We start from the raw sequence: 24830 nt of genomic DNA on the forward strand, positions 1-24830 counted from the left end.
ATTGTTCATATATTTCACAAATAACTACATAGTAAATCCCATACCATTTTTTTTTTTTATTCCTGTGTAGTTATTACCTATATGTGCTATTAAACAGTATAAACAGTCAAAAATCTTTAATGATGCAGTTTTCAGGAGGTCAAAAAAAATTGCTCACAATGCTGTTTTGTTCTAATATCACAAAAATATTATGATACATCACCCAACCCTGATCCATACAAACCCTTAGCTACAACACAGAAAAGGTTTTTATACATAGGCCTATTTTACTCTTTTCAGCTTCTCTTTTAGTTTTCCTGCAACTACCCACTATGCAATACCCAACATTCACCAGTTAGCAAGTATTTTTCCCCTTAAAGAATAATACATTTTTGATGCTGTTATGACAAAGGTGCAATATAAATGTCAATATATGGTTATAGGTGCAATATAAATTAATTATATAAGATGCAATCCCCGTATGCTCTTGATTGCTTGTGTACCTCACACATGTATATCTACAAAATTCAGTGCAGCAATATTTCATATTCATATACAAATAATGTTACAACATAACAAAAGCCTTGAATTTATAACAGCACACATATTTTTCATCGCACTGCATGCTGCATATGAAGCGGTAATTGGTTAATAATGTCTCCAGTATGCATTCCATTAATAACCTCTTCAAACTCATTGCAAAAACCTCTTTTTATGAAATATGTTCATCTTCAGCTAAAATTTGGAGCCAACCACACCACTCCAGGAGGCCGAACTCTGGCCTGCCCTGCTGGATGAGGCTGAAGCAGAGGAAGGTGAAGTGCTGAAGTGTGCTCAGGAAAACAGCCAGCAGGTGATGTGAGTGCTGACAACCTACGGACGGGCATCATCATCATCATCAGGCCCTCGACCTTCAACACAACCCTCCTCTTCCCCTTCCTCCCCACAGTGTGTGCCGCATTTGAATAATACATTCTCCTCTCCAGCAGAGACAATCCAGCCTCCTCCTAACCAGGGCTAAACAAGTACAGTGTCTGCTCCACAGTACCATTCATGTTTACTACAGACCCCAACACCAAGCACAAACGAGGTCACATGTTTCAGCAAATGCATTTTTCTCAGAAATGCTAACCATTAGGATTTCATCACTTGCCATTGCCAAATGCTGCACACTTCCTATTACAGACCGAATGTTGTAATATTATTTTTGCAATCTGGCAATTAAAACGGAAATTTTAACCAGTTGCACAAGTGGTTGACACAAATGTTAAGAATGACTAGAATGTTTTAAATAAAAGGGCAGACATGTAAAGTAAAAACTATGCTGCACAACACCTGCAAAACAGGTCTGGAAAGACCGTGTGATCTTAGAATGCACTGCGGGGGTTACAGGGAGAAGAAAATATGACTGAAAACTTCTTGTTCTTTTTCAAAAATACACTTTTAAAAAAATTTTGTTTTCTATTTATTTGAAATGCGATATCTGCAACCTTGCTACCAAAACAATTTACATTTTGGGATGTCTAAGTACAGTTGTTGTTGTTTTTTTTTTGCATTAAAAATAAAATTAACATCTAAATAAAATTCTTACAAAATGAGATGCCATAAAATGCAATGCAATGCCTTAAAAGCATCAAATGGGTTTCAACATTAAGAAATTAGGGAATGCTTCATTTCTTTTAACAGGAAAAATCATGCAATGAAACATTTGCAGGCAAAATTTGGGACAGATAAATTGTTTGGTTTTGGATTAGTAAAACTGGTTTTGTTTAGGCTTTTTTTAACTACAATTAATTGAATATCAATTCAAAATATTATATCAAAATGTCATAGTAGAGATGGTCAAGACCTCTGAAGTGAGACAGGTCAAAATACAGAGCTTGATGTTAGCTATACTTTTTCTAGTTTACTTTTTTTTAAACATAGTAATACCAAAAAGACAAAAACATCAGTACAGTACTCATGAAAAGTGTCTCAAAGCTGAGAAGTCTTTCATGCAATTCTTAGTCCAAAGATCTACAGAATCAAGATGTGTTTCACTTTATCTTGAGTATATGAAAGTTGTAGTAACAAATGCCTTTGAACAAAGCATAATTACCCTTAAATCATCATGCCTCAAACCAAACATTGTTTTACACAGCAGTGTTAAACCAACAATCAATAATTTATTCTGTTTTACAATTTAGTATATATTATCACACATAATTCATGTCACACGCTGACCTTGTTTACGATCACAGAATCGATCTTCAAGAGACGGACCTTATCAAGGTTGTTTGATTGATTACAAAAGCAGCTCTATTCATGCTGCATGAATTCTTCAGATTTAGACAAGTCACTTAATTATTGCATAAGAGGAAAAACAATCAATAATAATCTATATATTTGAACATAAATTTAAATATGAAAAATATGAATACCCTGATTTTAATACAAACGTGTATGCAAGGTGACCAAAATAGCGAGGAAGAGAAAGCCATGATCATGTGATGTGACGTGATGACTCAGTCACTTTCTCCGAAGTTCACCTTTTATCCAGTATTTGAACTTTATAAGTACTAGGACTGAGCTCAAGCTGTGTAGCTCTTACTCAGAAGCAAAGGCTTTCTGTTTTACAAAAGGACACAGTGGCCACAAAAGCACTTCTGCAGTCTGACCTAAGGCCTCCTCCCTGCTATTTGAAATTTTTTGAAGTGTTTCAATGAACAGATACTGGCTTACATCTGCAATGTGACAGACCTTCTTCCACATGTGGACCTTTAAATCATTACTTTTGTCATAAGAAACTGCAGCCACAGAAATAAATACATTTATTATTGATACAACACAAGTTTGTCAAATTACATGACACCAGGGTGACACCATGTTTTAGGACATGTGCTACCATTCAAAAATATTTTTGTATTGTTTCTGAAGGAATTTTCAAGTATTATTTTTTTTTTAAATCTAAAATAGAGTAAAAAGCATAGTATTGTGACATAGCAACACTTTCAACAGCCTGCTTTACAATCAAACCTCCTAACAACGCCTTAAATATGGATTCATCCATCTATAACACTTTTTTTTTCTTTTTAAGTTGGTTATTTTTTCCATCTACCCCTTTCGTTTCATCTTTGAGAATCAGATGTGGCTTTTACTTTGAAACTCCGTCTAAAGGGCCAGTGTCTGAGAACACTCTCTGATGCAGATGAAGCTGGTGTTTAGTGTGTGCTGTTCAATGCAGTTTCCAGCTGAGCACCAGTGAGCGGTCTGTCTTTCAAACTACAGATTCTTATATACTCATTCTCTTGTTGTGCATCTAGGCCGACCATATTTATTTCTGTGCTGGTTAAATCAAGATTGCTTTCCTCTTTTGTATGGAACAGCCTTCATCTCTCAACAGAACAATAGACTGATGAGTTTCATGTTTCTTAGTAACTTTTTTAAACCAAAATTTGACTTGCAAGAAACACAATACTTCAGCAACTGAAAAAAAAAAAAACACATTGTACTGCAATTTCCATGCTTCATTAAGCCACATTTTCAACTGTGCTAGTAATAAAAAAGGTTTCTCCAGAATCAAATTAGCATATTAGAATGATTAGAGTCAAAAGGTTTTCTAGTAACCTGGAGTAATGGATGCTGCTGAAGATGATGGGGTTTTGCCATCACAGTCAAAATTAGAATTTTAAAATATGAACACAAAATTCTAAAAAAAATAATAATAATTATCCCAAATAGTAATAATAATTCTGAATAATTCAGAATTTACTATTACTATTTTTGAGGGGTATTGTTTTGAATGACAATGTCCAATTGCAAACATAACTGTACCAAGTCAATAAAACCAGACCCGTTTATAAGAGAAGTAGTGTTAAGTATATTTGAGCAACTGAATATTAGCATAAGATCAACAGAAGTTTTAAAAAGTTATAAGAACAAATGTGATCAGAAATGTAAATATGTATTGCATTGAAATTATATATTTTAAAAAATGAATGATGGCATCAGCAAAATAAGGACAGTGCCACAACCCAAAAAAACTTTCTACAGAAACCATGACAAAGCTCAACTTAGCAAAGACAGTTGCTAATCTCATCTTCCCCGCCACTCTGACTGACTGTACAACACAATTTCAGCTAGATTCATAAACAATTATGCCATCAAGTTTGGTCAGAAATCTTGGGAGTAATCTTTGATAACCAGTTGACCTTCAAAGACCAGACTGCAAAGACAGCACAATCATGCAGATTTGCACTGAACAACATCAGGGAGATCAAGCCCTTCCTAACGGAGCATGCTGCACGACTTCACATCTAGGCACTTTGTCATTTCTAGGCTGGACTATTGCAGTGCTGTTCTGCCTGTACTTCATCGAAATGCAATGATACCTCTACAAATGATTCAGAACGCAGCAGCAAGCCTTCAACAAGCTCAAGAGAGCAGAAAGTGAGCAACACCTTGTGATACAATCTCAGAAATGCACAAAGTCACATTCCAGAACGTTTTCACTCGCTGGTGGAATGATCTTCCCACCCCCTATTCATGAATACCAGCAGAAAAACAATTCCTCTATGCTTTCACTTTTTCTTAATTACTCCCTGCTCTACCTTGTACTTTTCTGATCGATGTTGGAAACATTGTATTTATTGCCTATTTTTGATGATAAATCGCTTATTCCTCATTTTTACGTCGCTTCGGACAAAAGCTTCTGCTAAATGAATAAACATTTATGTAAATGTAAAGTGTTCTGGTCACATAAAATGTAAAGGTCATATATTTACATTTCTCTTTTAAATAATGATATCATTTTCCTTAAATGCATCAATTGCCATATATCCCCAATTTTTTAATACAGGGAATGTCATTAAAGTCTTTGTTTCATTCACAGAATTATAGGGCAAGCTTTACTAAATTCATATTCAACAAAAAGGCATTAATGTGTAATATTTTTGTTTTCGTTAATTCCATTTAGAATGTTAAGAAAATGTATTTAACATATGCTTGGACTGGGACTAATTATTAAGGTATCAATAGGGATCTCACCTATGATGGTGATGATACACGGGGTAACTTTTTAAGCAATGTTGCCATCAACAGGCAACCAGGTGAGACACAGGGCCCACGACCGTTCGAAATTATCCAGATAGAAATTTGTTGCCTATTCTCAATGGGAAAGTGCCCAAGCAACATTGCTCAAAAAAGCTGCCCAGCAACACTGCCCGGGACATGACATTACATGCTGCATTGTTAAATGTGTGAAATATGTTGAGTGTTTCTCAGCACTAATTTTATTCAGTGTATACATAACACACACACACAAACACAAGGTAACAACTGCAGTGTTCACCACCATTAAAATCTCACGTAAAACCCTCTCTGTGCCCCCCCTAAACACACTCCTTCACAGATCATCTAGCTGCACAAACATCTGATTCTTCAACAGCTGGCTCTTTTCCACAGAGCAGTCTGCTCAGTGGCCAAGGGAGAAATCAAGGGTAAATTAAAAACCAAACAAATGCTGTCATTTAAGTAACATACAAAACGGATTAATGCATCAAAGAGTGTCCTTCCCAATTCTAGCGGTCAATTTTGCTTCATATTATCTCCTCTAACACTTCTGCAGCGATGCTGACCTAAAAGATACAGCTGTATTACATGTGCAGCATCCAATCAAGTGGCCTAGTTTGTAAACAGGCTTGTTGACTCAGCAGCAGAGGTTTATGAACACATCAGCAGAACACAGAGATAATCACTGTTTTCATTATATTGTGCTGCATCATTTTTTTTTCTTGGGAAATTTAAATATTTCTTGAGGCTTATGGTTTCAGATCATTGTTTAGCCCTTCACAGCGCTCCTCGTGAAAGCACATCTGTAACTATGAATTATTTAGTAGCTTTTTGTCTTTTATGTAATACATCACAGGGTTAACAAAAGGTCATGTCTGTGATACATATGGAAAATAGGCCTCAGATAAATAAACAATAGTTCTTATATATACAAAAAGTTCATAGTTCATATATAGAAAATATACAAAAAAAAAATGCCCCTATTACATGCACTGAACACATAGCATCCATGTAAACTTTGGCATGGAAAGGAGTTGCAATCAGGACATTAATAATAATGAGACAAATTCATTGTCTATTTAATGTCTACACTGTAAAAAAAATCAAATATTGAGAAAACTTTAAAGGGACAGTTCACCAAAAATTAAAATTCTGTCATTAATTACTCACCCTCATGTCGTTCCAAACCCGTAAGACCTTCGAATTTCTTCGAACACAAATTAAGATATTTTTGATAAAATCTAAGAGCTCTCTGTCCATGTGACATCAGGGATTCAACTGTAATTTTAGGAAGCTACAAGAATGCTTTTTGTGCGCAAAGAAAACAAAAACAAAGTATGCAACGTATGAACGCGGTTACGTTGTTTACGCTTTGATCTGAACGTAAACCATGTATCCGCTTACATACGTTTTTTTGGTTTGTTTGTTTGTTTTCTTTGCGCACAAAAATCATTCTTGTAGCTTCATAAAATTACGGTTGAAACCCTGATGTCACATGGATTATTTTAACTATGTGCTTACTACCTTTCTGGACCTTGATCGTGTAAGGATCCTTACTGTCTATGGGAGGGTCAGAGAGCTCATCAAAAACATAAAATTCATCAAAAACAATTTTTAATTTGTGTTCTGAAGATGAACGAAGGTCTTACGGGTTTGGAACGACATGAGGGTGAGTAATTAATGACAGAAATTTCATTTTTGGGTGAACTGTCCCTTTAAACTTGTCTCAATTTTTTATGTTTTACAGTGTAGACAGTAAATAGACAATGAATTTGTCTCATGATTATTTAATTTTTGGGTGAACTATTCCTTTAAGGCAACCAGCTTCAGGAGATTTTTGAGTATTCTCAACTTGTTGCTTTCAGTTTATACAACAAAAAGTTGTGAAAAAAAAAAAAAAACTTAAAAAACTAGTTGAGAAAACTCACAAATCTATTGAAGCTGGTTGCTTCTAACTTTTAAGTTTTCTCAACTTTTGATTTTTTACAGTGTATAGCTGTAGGCCTAAGTGAGAGGTTTCCTCAATTTGGGGCAATAAACAGTTGGTGTTTCAGAAGAAAAACAGATAACAAATTAATGTTTAAATCAACTAATAAATAAACTGTCCAGAATTTACAGGTGTTAGCGACATGAACGTTACAGAACTTCCTCCGTTAAAATACAGACAGGCCATCTTTGTATGTCTCTCCTTGGTCAAACCATGTTGTTTTTTTTACCTGTCAACAGCTTTTTGGTCTTGCTTCCTCTGTCTTCCTGTTGATGTAGGAAGTTTTGTATAAGCCATTGTAGGGAGATGTAAAATTGTGAACACTTTGCACCCTCAAACTAACAAAAGCTGCTCCAAGTTTGTTCAAGTTCAAACAAACCTACGTGAAAAAAATAAATAAATAAAAAAGTGAAAGCAGAGCCTTAATAGAGTGGGGGAACTATGATGTCACTTTGTAGGCGAAAACCCGGAAGCGAGTTAGCATTTTAGCACTTCCGGTTCCATCGTCTTAGAGTCAATGGGTTTTTTGAATGGGATTTTGGTTAAATCCCTAAAATAAGGTCCGTGGTTCACACGGGCTCAAGATACTTTCACGTTTTATTCTACGACATAAAACACACCAGTCACACCACACTCGTGATTTTTTTAAACTGTTAGGTTTCTTAAAAAAGACGGTTGCTAACAAATTGCTAAATGGGACTACTTTATTGTAGAAGCAAGGATAAAATAATATTTTGTGTACCCACCCTAACAAAATGATAGCTGAAATGTGGTACTTTGTTCACTAAAATAAGTTTAATCTTACCATATGCAAAGACTCGCTCACTCTGCTGTTATTTAAAAGATTAAATACGCGGGGATACGTTTTTAATTAAAATATTCATATTAATCAAGGATATATTGACTTTCAATGCACCTTATTTCGAAATGTACAGAAATACGTGCTTTAAATGTCCTTTAGTTAAGATTATTTCATTTATTCACTATACTATTTATTACTAATGTCTCATTTCAGTTTTATTTTGGCTCTAGTTTTGTATTTATTCCAGTTTATATGAAAAGGTTCATGTAGTGTGGATTCAAATTCATAAACAGAGTAAATACGTTTCACTGAACATGTTTAAAATAAGTTTGAAACAGTTCTCGAGAGCGCGCTGGTGGTGACGTTGAAAGCGAGCGACCGTGGTGCTGTAGTTCGTTTATAGCCTAAGTTTAGCTTTTCAGTTCTGGCGCTTTTATTTAGGCTTCAAAATTCATCAAAGTTATATTATTTTGTGAAGATTATCTTGATGGACAAAACGTGTAAGTTTCATGAACTATGATTGAACACCGAGTTTATTTTTTGCGATTATCCAAAAGCCTATGGAAAAATCCCATTGGCTTTTTGTCGAAGGAACCAGTTTCATGCTAACCGCCGATCCGCCTACAAAGTGACGTCACAGTTCCCTTTCAAAAAACTTACAATATCTTTTAACATCACATATAAGTTGCGGATACACATAAGATATCTATATTTCCGCATACAAAAGTTTTCAAAAGATATATTGTGTGTAAACTAATTACCGATTGCAATGAAATGACTCTGAAGCGGAACGTTTGTATCTTCTGTGTTTCCAGCCGGACATTAATACCGGGCACTATATTCAACTGCGCTACTGGCTTTCGCTTTAGTACTTTTCTTTTTACATTAGTTGCACATTTCTTATGTAATTAACGCTAGCTGTTTACCCTTGTTTTGAAACGGTGTTTATTATACAATTGTAACAAATATTACGTTTATTGTCACCAAATCTCAATACCATGAGCAGTAGTTGTGTTTCTCCCCAAGCAAGTAAACCATTCCTGTGGTCGCTTCTCGCCAGATCTTCAACCAGAAATCAATTACAAGTGATCTGCAAAAGTTTCTTCTGCTCATGGCTCCTGTCTGGACTGATGTTCGAGCTCTTTTGCCCTCGACAGTGTCTGAATTCCCCCTTCACTTCAGCGAGAAGATTGAATTGAGTGTGTTGAAGGTTCTCGAGCTGGCCAGAGATCAGCTGTACAGTGAAGCAGATTGCCCAGCTTCTGCTCAAAGAGCTCAGGTCGTTATCGATTACTCCTGGGAGAAGCTCAACACTGGGACGTGGAGAGATGTGGACAAGCAGTGGAGGAGAGTTTACTCTTACGGCTGCTTATTCAAAGTCTTAAGTTTATGTCATGGAAATCCATCTCAATACAATATCCAAGAGGCCATTAAAACATGTGACATGGGTTTGTTAATGGGAGCAGGCATCATGGACAACATTATGCAAAGGCTTGTTGGTGTCTTAAGAAATAAAGTGAAAATGAAGAGTCCAAACAAAGCAGAGAGGAGTGAAGAACCCTGTTCAAAGGCAAGAGCATGAAGGATTTGTAAATTAATTTTTTTAAATATTTTTATTTTTGAAGTAGTTTCATTCAGTTTAATTTTAGTTTTAAGGAAATGAATGTTTTAAGTTTTATTGTTTATATATTTCTATTTGGCTTAGAATTTTTTTATTGAATTTTTAGTTGTAGTAATTTTAACGCTTCAATGTAATTTTTGCCTTGTATGTATGTGTATAATTATAATAATTTAATAATTTTCTACTGTTATTGCAATTTTTCATTGTAAAGAAAATCTAACATTTGATAAAATTGTGTGAATTTATTTAATTAAAAAAAGATTAATAATTAACATTTATACAAAACAAGTACATTTACAAATATATTATTTAAATTATATTATTTAAATTATAAAACCTAATTTTTGTGTTTGTTGGGATCAGTTAATATGTTGGCAGGGCAAGTAGAAATGTGATTTACGGTATTTTAATTAATTAATTTTTTTAATAAGGTTTGGCCTGTGATTATTTAATATCAATTGTTAGAAACACGTCCTATTTTACTAAATCATGTCATGTTCTTTAAAACCTTGTTCCAATAGCCTATTCACCTATTAAGCTTTTCTAAAACAGAAAATGAAAGTGGACTGTCTGTCTGAGCCAGTAATAAACCCAGCACAAGCAGTGCCTAGGATTCATTGTCCATCCCTGGAGCGCTTCAGATCAGATTTCCTGGATCCTCAGAAACCTGTGATTATAGAGGGAATTACTGACCACTGGCCGGCCTTCACAGAGCATCCATGGAGGTACTGAAAAATATGCATTATTAGATTTTACCTTCTGAAACATCTGTACACTGCCATACTGTAAACTCTCTCTAAGCATAGACTACTTGCGAACTATCTCTGGCTGCCGGACGGTACCTATTGAAGTGGGATCCAAGTACACTGATGAAGCGTGGTCACAAAAGCTCATTACAGTGAATGAGTTCATAGACCGCTACATTATAGCAACAGTAAGAATTATTTACAATTTCATTGTTTTTTAGTTTAGTTTTTTTTTTACCTAGAGAAGCTGTAAACTGTCTATATTTATTTATTTTTTGGTTATTTTCTTCTAGGCAGAGGATGGAGTGGGATATCTGGCTCAGCATCAGTTGTTTGATCAGGTCAGGTGTATTTCTTTTTGGTGCTACTAGATGACCAGAATCTACATACTTTACCTTTAAAACATTTGCTGAAAATGTACTCACCCTTAGGCCATCCAAGATATAGATTAATTTATTTCTTCATTGGAACAGATTTGGAGAAATTTAGCATTACATCACTTGCTCAGCAATGGATCCTCTGCAGTGAATGGGTGCCGTCAGAATGAGAGTCCAAACAGCTGATAAAAACATCTAATCTGTTCCAGTGAAGAAACAAACAAATCAGCCTTCAGCAAGTTTTTATTTATGGCTGCAATATTTCTTTAATTCTCTCACTATACTGTTAAAAGTGCACTCAATAATTTTTAGCTTGGGTCCCACTTTATATTAGGTGGCCTTAACTACTATGTACTTACATTTAAATTAATTATTTGGTACAATGCACTTATTGTGTACATACATGTTTTTACATTGTACTTATATTTTAAAAAATACCTATATGTAATTACATCTGTAATTAATTTCTGTAATTACATTTATAATTACACTGTTAACCCACCCTTAAACTTACCCATACCACCAATACTGTCCCTAACCTTACCCGTATCCCACCTCAATAGCAGCAATAGTGTTTTGCAATACAATAGGAACACAATAAGTACATTGTACTTACAGTGAGGAAAATAAATATTTGAACACCCTGCTATTTTGCAAGTTCTCCCACTTAGAAATCATGGAGGGGTCTGAAATTGTCATCGTAGGTGCATGTCCACTGTGAGAGACATAATCTAAAAAATAAAATCCAGAAATCACAATGTATGATTTTTTAACTATTTATTTGTATGATACAGCTGCAAATAAGTATTTGAACACCTGAGAAAATCAATGTTAATATTTGGTACAGTAGCCTTTGTTTGCAATTACAGAGGTCAAACGTTTCCTGTAGTTTTTCACCAGGTTTGCACACACTGCAGGAGGGATTTTGGCCCACTCCTCCACACAGATCTTCTCTAGATCAGTCGGGTTTCTGGCCTGTCGCTGAGAAACCAACTCAGATTCTCTATTGGGTTTAGGTCTGGAGACTGGCTAGGCCACGCCAGAACCTTGATATGCTTCTTACAGAGCCACTCCTTGGTTATCCTGGCTGTGTGCTTGGTCATTGTCATGTTGGAAGACCCAGCCTCGACCCATCTTCAATGCTCTAACTGAGGGAAGGAGGTTGTTCCCCAAAATCTCGCAATACATGGCCCCGGTCATCCTCTCCTTAATACAGTGCAGTCGCCCTGTCCCATGTGCAGAAAAACACCCCAAAGCATGATGCTACCACCCCATGCTTCACAGTAGGGATGGTGTTCTTGGGATGGTACTCATCATTCTTCTTCCTCCAAACACGTTTAGTGGAATTATGACCAAAAGTTCTATTTTGGTCTCATCTGACCACATGACTTTCTCCCATGACTCCTCTGGATCATCCAAATGGTCATTGGCAAACTTAAGTCGGGCCTGGACATGTGCTGGTTTAAGCAGGGGAACCTTCCGTGCCATGCATGATTTCAAACCATGACGTCTTAGTGTATTACCAACAGTAACCTTGGAAGCGGTGGTCCCAGCTCTTTTCAGGTCATTGACCAGCTCCTCCCGTAGTTCTGGGCTGATTTCTCACCTTTCTTAGGATCATTGAGACCCCACGAGGTGAGATCTTGCATGGAGCCCCAGTCCGAGGGAGATTGACAGTCATGTTTAGCTTCTTCCATTTTCTAATGATTGCTCCAACAGTGGACCTTTTTCACCAAGCTGCTTGGCAATTTCCCGTAGCCCTTTCCAGCCTTGTGGAGGTGTACAATTTTGTCTCTAGTGTCTTTGGACAGCTCTTTGGTCTTGGCCATGTTAGTAGTTGGATTCTTACTGATTGTATGGGGTGGACAGGTGTCTTTATGCAGCTAACGACCTCAAACAGGTGCATCTAATTTAGGATAATAAATGGAGTGGAGGTGGACATTTTAAAGGCAGACTAACAGGTCTTTGAGGGTCAGAATTTAGCTGATAGACAGGTGTTCAAATACTTATTTGCAGCTGTATCATACAAATAAATAGTTAAAAATCATACATTGTGATTTCTGGATTTTTTTAGATTATGTCTCTCACAGTGGACATGCACCTACGATGACAATTTCAGACCCCTCCATGATTTCTAAGTGGGAGAACTTGCAAAATAGCAGGGTGTTCAAATGCTTATTTGCAGCTGTATCATACAAATAAATAGTTAAAAAATCATACATTGTGATTTCTGGATTTTTTTAGATTATGTCTCTCACAGTGGACATGCACCTACGATGACAATTTCAGACCCCTCCATGATTTCTAAGTGGGAGAACTTGCAAAATAGCAGGGTGTTCAAATGCTTATTTTCCTCACTGTATTTTTTGATGCAAGTACATAGTAATTAAGGCCACCTAATATAAAGTGTGACCTTAGCTTGTTCTATAGCAGTCTTTTTAGATTTGCAATTATACTAATAATGGATGTAGCATCATGCAAAACCAATAGCACTCTGGCTGTTATTCATCCTGATAGGTTCCAGAGCTGAAAGAAGATATTCGCATCCCAGACTATTGTTGTCTTGGAGAGGGAGATGAGGATGACATTACAATTAATGCCTGGTTTGGGCCTGGAGGGACTGTGTCTCCTCTCCATCAGGATCCTCAACAGAATTTTTTGGCACAGGTGAACAAGAGACAAATGGTTCATTTGGCATTTGAAAGGCAAGGCTTTTGTTCCCCGTTTCATAGAATTCTGGTTTTGTTTTTGGACGTCAGGTGGTTGGAAGGAAATACATCAGGCTCTACAGCCCAGATGAAACTAAATATCTCTATCCACATCAGTCGCAGCTACTGCACAACACCAGTCAGGTAAAGACCCAATTATGACAGCAAGTGTCTTGCTCTTAAAGTGTTTTGAAATAATCACACAATCTAACTTGTTTTATATCTTATAAAAAAAATTTAAAAACACAAGATTGTTTTACCACCACCAGGTGGAGGTGGAGAATCCAGACCTGGTGGCGTTCCCAGACTTCTCTAAAGCCTCATATCAGGAGTGTCTTCTCCGGCCCAGAGATGTCCTCTTCATCCCTCAACAGCACTGGCATTATGTACGCTCTCTAGAGCTCAGCTTTTCTGTCAGTTTTTGGTGGTCCTGATTTGTACAGAATAAAACATCTTGTGTTGTCAAGCCTTGTATTGCCTTTATTTGTACAAATGGCAAGTTTTAGACTCTTATACACATATATAAATGTATTACTTACTGTAAATGATGGGGTTATTATTCAGTATTCCCATGAATTAGATCTTACTATTTAAATGTAAATGCACATTGTTCTTAAAGGGGAACATCATCCCCCATTTTACCCTATTTCTTATATTTAATAATTTAATTTGTTAAAATTATTACATTAATTAAAAAAAAAAAAAAAGTGCTACATGTACTGCGTTAGACTAACCGGGACTTGTCACAGCACTTACATAATGTTGCTCTTTTGTTGGTTTGATTGCTTCTACTGTCATCATTTGTAAATCACTTTGGTTAAATTTGTCTGCTAAATTAATAAATGTAAATCTTAACATGCCAAAAGCATTACTTTTTTAACATCTGTTCAGATATTTTCTCCGAAGCAGCAATGTATTCAAGCTATATATTGAATAGTACATATATTTCTGTATCATCTGAACTCGTGGTCTTGGTTTGCTGTGTAATTTTCTATCAGTTCATCTACAGGAACAATATGTAGGGAACTAAATGGTTACCCACATTTAGTTGCAACACTTTGAACTTTGCTAATAACTTGAAGTAATCTTTTTTTTAAGATTTTCCTTTGAAAAGACATATTTAAACAGACATATTTGAACAGTGCGCTTCTCAATTTTTATTTAGTTTTTTTTATCTTAGCAACTGTACAAAATGCTCATTCTACAGAGACAGCAAATGTTTCCATACAAGAGCAAATAAATTAAGTTTGCTCTTAAATCAGAATTCCAACAAAAATAATGTGTAATTGAGAAACAACCTATTCAATAACAATTCTTTATTAATAGAACATGTAAAAAAAAAAAACGTTTAAACTCAGAGAATGCACTTGAAAATCCTCAATGTTAAAAAGGCCAGCTGCAGCGCTGAATCAGCAGGCTTTGAGATTACGTCCTTCTTGACCGGCGTGACGGCGTGGGAGCAGTGTTCTCTTTGGATGATGAAGGCAGATTTTGTGAACTCTGTGACTGGGAATGCCGCATTTCTGCAAATGAGAAAAAGAAATATGAAAACATCGGAATCTAAAACCTTTTAAACAAATAGTTCAAATTAAATCTTTAATAAGTGGAGTGATGTTAAAGAAAAACAGTTCACCTGGAATCTCATGAGGCCAGAAATCATTGCATGCCGGGCAACGAGGATCACTGCGTGCTCTAAAATATCGAGCAACACACGGGAGGTGCATCTTGATTCCACAGGCGGGGGTTTCACACATCTGGCACTAAATGTAAAATAAAAGTTCTTGTTTGCAGTTTCCTCTGTTTGAAAATGCTATCAGGTAACCCCTAAGTCAATTCTATAGAAATAAAATTTCAATACATGTAACATACTTGCCAAAAATTCAACTACTCAAATACCGATGACTTTTTGGTCAGTGAGTTATTCCTTTCAAATTAAATGATGGAGATCTAAAAGCCTGGATTTCCTCAATAAATAAAACTTCTCAACCTTTATTCATGTTCATGTCTTTACCTGCAAGGCAATGTTGTGGCACACATGACACACTTTAATGAGGTCTTGGTAGATTGTGCGCATATACGGTTCCATCTCCACAATGCAGCGCACACTTAGAGTGTATTCACCGTCTTTCTAAAGCAGCAAAACAAAAGAACAGATAAAAGTATCTAATTGCTTTTGGAGGTAGTGACTAGCAAGTGAGTTGTTTAAAATAACTTTGTCCAATATATGGGAAAAGACCAATTTTAAAATGAATAGCCTACCTCCTTCAACCATTTGTCCTGGACAAATTTGTTTAAGACAAGCTCGGTTTCTTTTTTCTTCAGTTTCTTTGTCCGGAGGCTGTCGGCACAATTTAGGATATCGGTGGAGGAGGCAGTACCGCTCTCAGAGTCTACAATCAGATCCATCTGAACGCAGAGACAAAATGTTGAGAGATATTGTGAAAACAAAACAGTATTTGCCTAAAAAAAAAAGTTGTAATTCTCATATTCTCAGGACAAACAAGAGACTCATGAAAGTCACCACAATACAAAAAAAAAAAAAAAAACCTTGTGGATCATCCAGGTAACAAAAACAAAGTAAAGTTCACTGAATTTTTCCACAGCACTATAAATGTTTAATGGTATGTGTTCAATAAAGACATTAAAGACACACACATATACATATACACATATATATACATATACACATATATATATATATATATAAAACATTTGCTGTGAATAAGCATTTACCGTTTTTCTGAATAATTCCAGTTCATTATCTGCATAATCAGACGCCATTCTTGTTATGTCCGTCTCTGTCACATTTACCTGAATAAAAGATGCATTTGTCATTTCTTTTTTGACTTAAATATCATACCAAGCATGTAAATATAATATAATACTAATATTACTATTAACAAATTAATAATACAGTCATGGCCAAAATTATCGGCACCCTTGGTAAATATGATCAAAGGCGGCTGTGAAAATTAATCTGCATTGTTAATCCTTTTGATCTTTTTTTTTTTTTTTTAATTCACAAAATCTAACCTTTCATTGGATAATAAGAATTTTAAATGGGGGGGAAATATCATTATGAAATAACTGTTTTTCTCAAATACACGTTGGACACAATTATTGGCAACCCTAGAAATTCTTATGAGTAAAATATCTATATTCCCATTCATATTCACAATTTTGAGCACTCCAGGGGGATTATGAACATGAAATTATCCAGCCATGGCTTCCTGTCTCACAGAAATATAAATAGAAGGGAAAACAAAGCCCAAATTCCCTTAATCATCCACCACAATGAGAAAAACCAAATAATATATTTCTAATGTGCAGCAAAAGATAATTGAGCTTCACAAATTAGTGAAGTGGCTTTAAGAAAAGAGCTAGAGCAGTGAAAATTCCCATTTCCACCATCAGGGCAATAATTAAGAATTTCCAATCAACATAAAATGTTACGAAACTGCCTGGAAGAGGACGTGTCTCTATATAAACTCTAGAAGCAGAGTTAGAGTGGCTAAAGACTCTCCAAGGACCACAGCTGGAGAATTGAAGAAAATAGTTGAGTCTCAGGGTCAGAAAACCTTTATAAAAAAAAAATAAATAAAAAATAAAAGTGTCAAACAGCACCTACATCACCACATGTTCGGGAGGATTTCAAGAAAAATTATCCTCGCTCATCCAAAAACAAACTCCAGCATATTCAGTTATCAGACACGACTGGAACTTCAAATGGGACTGGCTTCTATGGTCAGATGAAACTAAAAAATTAGCTTTTTAGCAGCAAACACTCAAGGGTTTGGTGAACACAGGGATAAAAAGTACCCCATGTGTACAATGAAATATACTGCTGTATTTTTCATGTGGTGGGCCTATATTTCTGCTGGAGGTCCTGGACTTTTTGTTTAGACACATGGCATCATGGATTCTATCAAATACAGAGGTGGACAGTAACGAAGTAAATTTACTTGAGTATTGTACTTAAATACACTTTTTGAGTATCTGTACTTTACTCGAGTATTATTTTTTCTGGAAACTTGCGACTTTAACTTCACTACATTTGAAAGACAAATATCGTACTTTTTACTCAACTACATTTATATCAAGGTCCCCAAGTAGAAAGTCGTTATATGTAGCAGTTTTTACAATGAGTGCATTTTCAGATTCACTGAACCCTTTTTTTTTTCTGCGAAAATCCGGCCTGCGATCTGCCAGGACCTTCCTGTGTTGCCAAGTCTTACAGTATTTCTAAGCCTGCAGTTTTCCGCCTAGCTTTGAATGGACATTTGGCTGATACTTGTTACGCAAATCTGGCAACCTCGGGATCTTCCCTGCTAAACTAATGTAAACGTCCGCGCTACTGCACAGCTAAAAGCGCTCTAAAAAGGCATGTGTTAACTCATTAAAGCCCTTTGGAAAATTAACCATGTTTTTACTATAGTAACCATAACTATGGTATTTGCAGTAAAATCACAGTATCCACAAATTTACTATTATCTCACTATAGTAACCTATAGTTTGTTTTCTTTTCAATGTTTGCTTTGTTTGTGTAAAATGAACCATATCATAGACTTTAATATCTCTTTGAAAAAGAACTTTGTAACTTTTAAACAAGTATTAAAATGAGTTCAATGTAGCTGTAGGAGTGTTAGATAAAAATAAAGATGATTATCTTCATTCAGTTGTTCCATTTTAATATGTTTTGTAACATAAACGCTCTTAATTCCAAAGATAATACAAGCTAATCAGTGTATTCAGTAGGTTGCATTAGTAGCATAAGGTATTGTAAATATACAACAATGCGACAATAAAAAAATGCATTTACTTTTCACTTTTGATACTTAAGTACTTTTAAAAACATGTACTTCCGCATTTCACTTAAGTAAAATCTGTCTTTACAACTTTCACTTGTAGTGGAGTAGTATTTGACCAGTGGTATCTGTACTTTCACTCAAGTAAGGAAGTTGTGTACTTTGTCCGCCTCTGATCAAATACCAACAGATAAAAAAATCAGTAAGTGACTGACTCTGTTAGAAATCTTATAATGGGCCATGTTTGGATCTTCCAACCATACAATAATCCAAACACAAACCTCAAAAACAACACAAAAATGGGTCACTGAGCACAAAACCAAGCTTCTGCTGGCCATTCCAGTCCTCTGATCTGAACCCTATAGAAAATGAGTGGTGAACTGAAGAGAAGAAGCACCAACATGGAGCTGGGAATCTAAAGGGTCTGGAGTGATTCTGGATGAAGGAATGGTCTCTGATCTCGTCATGTGTTCTCTAACCTCTTCAGGCATTACAGGAGAACATTTAGAGCTGTTAAACTGGCAAATGGAGGTTTCAAAAATTATTGAATAAAAGGGTGCCTTTAATTGTGGCCAATGTGTATTTAGAGAAAAACATTTATTTCATAATGATATTTCCCCCCATTTTAAATTCTTATTATCCAATGAAAGGTTAGATTTTTGTGCATTTTTAAAATAAAAGATCAAAAGGATTAACAATGCAGATTAATTTTCACAGCCTTCTTTGATCATATTTACCAAGGGTGCCAATATTTTTGGCCATGACTTTATATAAAAACAGACTTCTACTAACCAAGGCGTAATACTCAAGACCATCCTCTTCAGACATGCCTTTCCTGATATGCATGAAAAAGGGCTGAAGTTGAGTGTTGATAACATTAATGAAATCATCCAATCTCTCTGTATAGTGTGCTAGAAAGGAAAGACAAATGCACAATTCAAATAAGACACCTATATACAACTGATATACAATTTCCAGGTCTGAGAGACATAGAAGTAATAAATCTAAAGAAAAAAATAACAGATAGTTTTGCTTCAGTTTTTCACATTTTGCCTTTAATTTGCCAACAGAATTTGGCTAAATTGCGGTCAGAGTCTCATACCTCCATGAGTCTCACAGCAGTGTTTGTGTAATGCTACGGCCTGAGATGCACCGATGATGCCGTTGCTCATTATGGTCTGCAAGAAGCGCTTGTGACTGTCTCCCATTGTTCTGGACATTCTGCTTAATGCCCTCTTGAGCTGGAGAAGACATTTCTTGATTAAATTTCTCAAAATTGCCAATACTGAGCAGGCAAATGGTGATATGATTGAAAATGACTGTAGAACCATTATGCTTTACCAAGACAATATTTAACAAATTCAAATTAAACAATAGTTACAATAGCATCAAGTGCTATCCTCCACCAATGGGTGTTAATCAAGCGATGATGTTCCCACCAGAATGGGACAAAGGTGGTTGCATTTTAAGATCTGGTTGACTCACCCTGGTTCATCACCCTGCTTGTAGCTTTAACCGGATGTTTACGATGGTAGATGTTCGTCTACAGAGAACTAACTGTTACAGACTTTTGGGCCAGGATAAGGGATTGTGGTAATATACACTGTAAAACTAAAATTTTAGGTTGTAAATAAACAGATTGTGGGATTACGTTTCACAAGAAAATACTATTTTGGTCTTTCTACTTCAAAGTTTCAGGTTTGCTGCTTCTTTTTTTAATATTTTTATGAACTTTACTAACAAATTTCTGGGTGAAAACTGTTTCCAAGCTTCCTTCAAGTAAATCATACTCGGTGTTTCCCAGTGTAACGTTGCATGCAAACTTGTGGTTGTATTACCGGATAAATGTACAAAAATACCGCAAGCAGCGAGCTAAATTGCACAACATCCTCAATACGACATGCTACATCAAATTAAGCGTGCGTTTGTCCGAACATTCAAAGACCGACATCGTAGTCTGGCCGAAACAGGTTTGTATTAAACACATATTGTTGTAAAGTGCTGCTTCTCACCTGCTTTCAATGTAGCGCCGAGCTGTCACTTCGTGCAGCATTCGCGCGTTCCCACTAGAAACAGTACTTCCGGTCACGTGGTCTGATCCATTCAGAAGGTTCCTACGCAGTGTACACTTCATCCTACGCACTTAGCAGGGGATATCTGGAAAAGTTCACTTCACTTGACAAAATTCGATACAAATCAAACACGATGGATAACACTTATATGACGACGCAATCTATGTAGCTATGCTTTTAATATAAATATAAGCAAATAAATATATGTATAAATTGATGTAAATAAACATAATAGGCTACTTGATCACAATTAATAGTTGCAATGTTTAATAGGCCTACAAGATAAGTACATTTACATTTACTCCTTCCTGAAATATAAAATACTTTATCTTTTTATATAAAGAACCTTAGGATTTGACAAAAGTTGTGTGTGTGACAACTGAAGGGCATGTTTGTTAAATTAAACTACAACAAAAACTATAACGTATAAAAGTGACATCTGTGCACACTCCTGCTCGGGACCAGCTTAAACCAGCTCAAGCCAGCTGCCCTTTTGTAGCGCAGCTTCAACACATACCTAACCGCAGGGCTGCAACTCGTGCGTGAGACTCAGGCCCTCACGCCACACATCCTTTTTCTCACGCAGTCAAAAGCACCTTCAGTTAAAACTGTAATAGGAAAGGGCTGGCTTTAAGATGGTTTAGATCCTACCTATGCGATCGCTACCACTTTGTTTATTTAAATGGGGAGTCATCTCAATTATCACCAGTAAAGTATGGAGTACCACAAGGATCTGTCCTAGGTCCTCTGCTATTTTCAATATACATGTTGCCCCTTGGTAATATTATTAGAAAATACAGGATTAGATTTCATTGTTATGCTGATGATACTCAACTATATATCTCAACAAGACCAGATGAAACTTCCGAACTATCTAAGCTAACAGAGTGTGTTAAAAATATAAAAGATTGGACCAATAATTTTCTCCTATTAAATTCGGATAAGACAGAGATATTACTTATTGGACCAAAAAAACAGTACACAGAATCTCTTGGATTACAATTTGCAACTAGACGGATGTACTGTTACTTCCTCTACAGTCAAAAATCTGGGTGTTATATTAGACAGCAACTTGTCCTTTGAAAATCATATTTCCCATGTTACAAAAACAGCATTCTTCCATCTTAGAAACACTGCCAAGCTTCAAAACATGTTACCTGTTTCCGATGCAGAAAAGCTATTTCATGCATTCATGACCTCTAGACTGGACTATTGTAATGCACTGTTAGGTGGTTGTCCTGCTTCTTCAATAAACAAACTACAGGTAGTCCAAAATGCATCGGCTAGAGTCCTTACCAGGTCAAGAAAATATGATGATATTACCCAATTTTACGGTCTCTGCACTGGCTATCTATTAAGTTTCGTATCAGTTACAAACAGAGCTGGGTAGATTACTTACAAATTGTAATCCGTTACTGATTCCAAATTACATGACAAAAATTGTAGTCAGTAACGCAATCCATTACATTACACACTTTAGGTAATATAATCAGATTACATTTAGATCATTTTTTACCTAACTCATTTATCACATTGATTTAAACAAGATAATATTGTACCATAATGATGTAAAAATACAAAGACTGAGAAAATATATTCCTTTCATTGTAATTAACAACATGAAGTGCATTAAACACTATATTACATCAAGGTTTCCCAAACTGGGGTTCGTAAAGGAACTGCAGGGGGTTTGTGAGTTTAATGAAAGGCAAAAATGTAATTAAATCATAAAAATGTCAAATTAAAATAAATCATTTTAAAATAACAATCAAAATAATTCACTCACTAAAAAAGAAGAAATATTTAATGTTTACCTGCACGCCATAAGACCATTAGCCGATGTCAGAGAACTGTGAACATGCAAATGTGATATACTTAATTATTAAAATATTTATTTTAAAGTGGTCATTGATTATAATTTCACTTTTTGAGCACAAACAACATCTGCAAAGTTACGATGCTCAAAGTTCAATGCAAAGGGAGATAGTCTTTTACAGAATTGCTGATTGACCACCCCTTTAAAGTAAATATATTAGGTGAAAGTTGACAACGTTAGGTTCAGATGACAAAAAGTTTGAGAATGTCTGCAAATAAGAAAAAACAAGAATTGTGCATTTTAATGAGTTTGAAAGACAAAAGCCTTTCAATAATACATAATACATGGCTAAATAACCTACGGAGTGATAATTCAAATAAAAATGAATGTGTTCATCAGTAGTTGGTGCAATGTTGAAACACTTCTTAAACCTGAAATGATTTTTGTAAATCCATTGGTCAAATCCTCTGTTGCCACCTGACTAATGACTAGTCTGTGTGTGAATGTCCACAAAACTGGACTTTCTGAGTGTATATAAGTGGTAGACTATTTTAGAAAGGAAAATTTAAAAGATATAAAAAAGAGGAATTAGAGAGAATCAATAAATTATAAATAATTTATTACTATTGTGTGAATAATATGAATCATGTAATCCAAAAAAAAAGTAACTAATCTGACTACGAGTATTTTAAAATGTAATTTACTCTAATTACAAGTACTTAATTTTTGGAATCTGATTACATAATCCAGATTACATGTAATCAGTTACTACCCAGCTCTGGTCACAAAATATTTACTTACTTACCTATAAGGCCCTTAAATGATTTACCTCCTGTGTACCTAACTTCTATCTCGCTACAATCCATCACTCTCCCTAAGGTCGCAAAACTCTGGACTCTTGGTAGTTCGTAGGATAGCAAAGTCCACTAAAGGAGGTAGAGCTTTTTCACATTTGGCTCCCAAACTCTGGAATAGCCTTCCTGATAACGTTCGGGGTTCAGACACACTCTCTCTGTTTAAATCTAAATTAAAGACGAATCTCTTTAGACAAGCATTTATATAAAGCATCTCATAATCTTGTACTGCAGTTATATCATTATTATTCTTTAGCTTAGGTTGAACAAATCATTTTTGCTTGGTTGGAACAGCAGCTACGCTAATTATGTCTCTATTTGTTTCTCTGTTTCATTTTTGCCACTGGATTGAAATCCCGTGGTAACTAATAATGACAGAAGCTTCAGTCTGGATCCAACCCTTAAAAGATCTGAGATGACCGAACACCTGAGAAGAGATGATGCCAACCCCTCAGAGGATGCCAACCCTGGAACTACAAAATTTTGCTATAAGTTTGATTGCAACATATAATTATTGCTGTTAATAGTGTTCATCATCTGTTTGATTACATCTTTAACTGATTTTTACCGTACATTTCTGCCATATGTACATCAACTTGACAGTCACCACTGATAAGCTACTACTAAATATATTGTAGAAACTTAATTTCCTATAAATCTGCTTTGCAACGATTTGTATCATGCAAAGCGCTATACAAATAATCTTTAATTGAATGTGTTTTCTCACTCTGGAAAATCGCCAAAAGATTCTATTCAGAACGTGTTTTTGTAGTGCTGCGCAGTGTAACCAAAATATATATAGATAGACAGATAGATAGATGGACAGATAGATAGATAGATGGATGGATAGATAGATACATAGATAGAAACAAACACACACACACACACACACACACATACCGTTAAGTTGAACTCAAAAGTCGACAGCCCTGCCTAACCAGCATAAGCTGTTTTTTTCAACAGGGAAGACACATACACAATGAAAACATCTACAAACACCTACGTATAGCTGACTAGACCAGTAATTATAGGCAGCACGCAGTAGGCCTATAATCTAAAACAGACACAAACAGAAGGAAAAGCACAAATTTCATGTAATTTTGTCATCATTAAAGGTATAGTTCACCCAAAAATACTTTATACTAAATACTTTTACTCACCCTCAAGTCATCCAAGATGTAGATGAATTTGTTTCTTCATTGGACCAGATTTGGAGCAATTTAGCATGACATCACATCAATGGATCCTCTTCAGTGAATGGGTCCCACCACAATGAGAGTCCAAACAGCTGATAAAAACACTACAATAATCACTAGAGAAAGCAAAATTAAAGAAAAATGACTTGTATTTAGTTTGAAGCAACAGTATAAAGTTAAAAAAAAACATGTCGATGTATTTGTTTCTTACAAACACGCAGCTTTTCACTTCACAAGATGGACTGGAGTCTGTGGATTATTGTTATGTGTTTGGACTCTCACTGTTACTTGGTAGCCTAATTAAAATATCAAAACCCATATGTAAGGCATCCCCAGCAAACATAACTACGTTTTTATGTTGCCTATAGCAATCAATAAAGCCATCCGACGGTCTTAACCACAAGGCGTCACCAAGCTGAACCTGAACGAAATGGAAGTTACCTTTTTTTTCCAGCAACGGTTCACACACAGAGAGACAGACCACACGCATATGGCTCATTCTGTTTTAAAATAAACCTCTGTCTGTTTGCCCTACTGAAAATGTGCTGGAGAAATGTACAAATAAATAATATAAAATTTTAATATATTTTCAGTTTCAAATTGAGGTAGGCTGAATATTCATATTTAAATAAGTAGAGGAACTGAAACTGCATAAAAAATTCCTCTGAAATGCAGTCTCAATTTGCGCTTCCTTTTGTGGTCCTTGCATAATGACTTCTTTGGCTGTCTCATACATGGGCTAATCATGCTTGTTGATCTCTGACGCGGGCTCTGATGCGTTTCCGTGGAATTCTGCTGTGTTTGAGCAGGAGATCAGC

At 35.6% G+C, this 24830-nt stretch overlaps 2 protein-coding genes across 5 annotated transcripts; one reads left to right on the plus strand and one right to left on the minus strand.

Annotated features, from left to right (window-relative positions):
• The first annotated feature begins 8501 nt into the window (after positions 1–8501).
• Positions 8502–13904, plus strand: kdm8 (lysine (K)-specific demethylase 8). The gene is made up of 7 exons (XM_058769924.1): positions 8502–9387; positions 9991–10163; positions 10240–10372; positions 10478–10525; positions 13079–13228; positions 13321–13413; positions 13539–13904. Exons 1-7 carry the CDS (start codon positions 8929–8931, stop codon positions 13701–13703), a joined length of 1221 nt encoding a protein of 406 aa, XP_058625907.1. The 5' UTR covers positions 8502–8928; the 3' UTR covers positions 13704–13904.
• A 498-nt stretch (positions 13905–14402) lies between these two features.
• On the minus strand, positions 14403–24598 carry nsmce1 (NSE1 homolog, SMC5-SMC6 complex component). 4 transcript variants are annotated; one of them, XM_058769932.1, is made up of 12 exons: positions 24454–24598; positions 24224–24308; positions 23977–24128; positions 20087–20231; positions 19560–19685; positions 19177–19315; positions 18867–18973; positions 16003–16080; positions 15529–15675; positions 15281–15397; positions 14903–15029; positions 14403–14792 (listed from the first exon to the last, which is right to left on the minus strand). In XM_058769932.1, exons 6-12 carry the CDS (start codon positions 19292–19294, stop codon positions 14695–14697), a joined length of 792 nt encoding a protein of 263 aa, XP_058625915.1. In that variant the 5' UTR covers positions 19295–19315; positions 19560–19685; positions 20087–20231; positions 23977–24128; positions 24224–24308; positions 24454–24598; the 3' UTR covers positions 14403–14694. The 4 variants fall into 4 exon arrangements, with proteins under 4 accessions (XP_058625915.1, XP_058625914.1, XP_058625912.1 ...); XM_058769931.1 differs by having other exon boundaries at positions 14406–14792; positions 18867–18985; positions 19560–19617; XM_058769929.1 differs by having other exon boundaries at positions 14406–14792; positions 18867–18985.
• Positions 24599–24830: the final 232 nt, after the last annotated feature.

The sequence above is a fragment of the Onychostoma macrolepis genome, chromosome 03, assembly GCF_012432095.1.
Source record: "Onychostoma macrolepis isolate SWU-2019 chromosome 03, ASM1243209v1, whole genome shotgun sequence".
NCBI classification, from domain to species: Eukaryota; Metazoa; Chordata; class Actinopteri; order Cypriniformes; family Cyprinidae; genus Onychostoma; species Onychostoma macrolepis.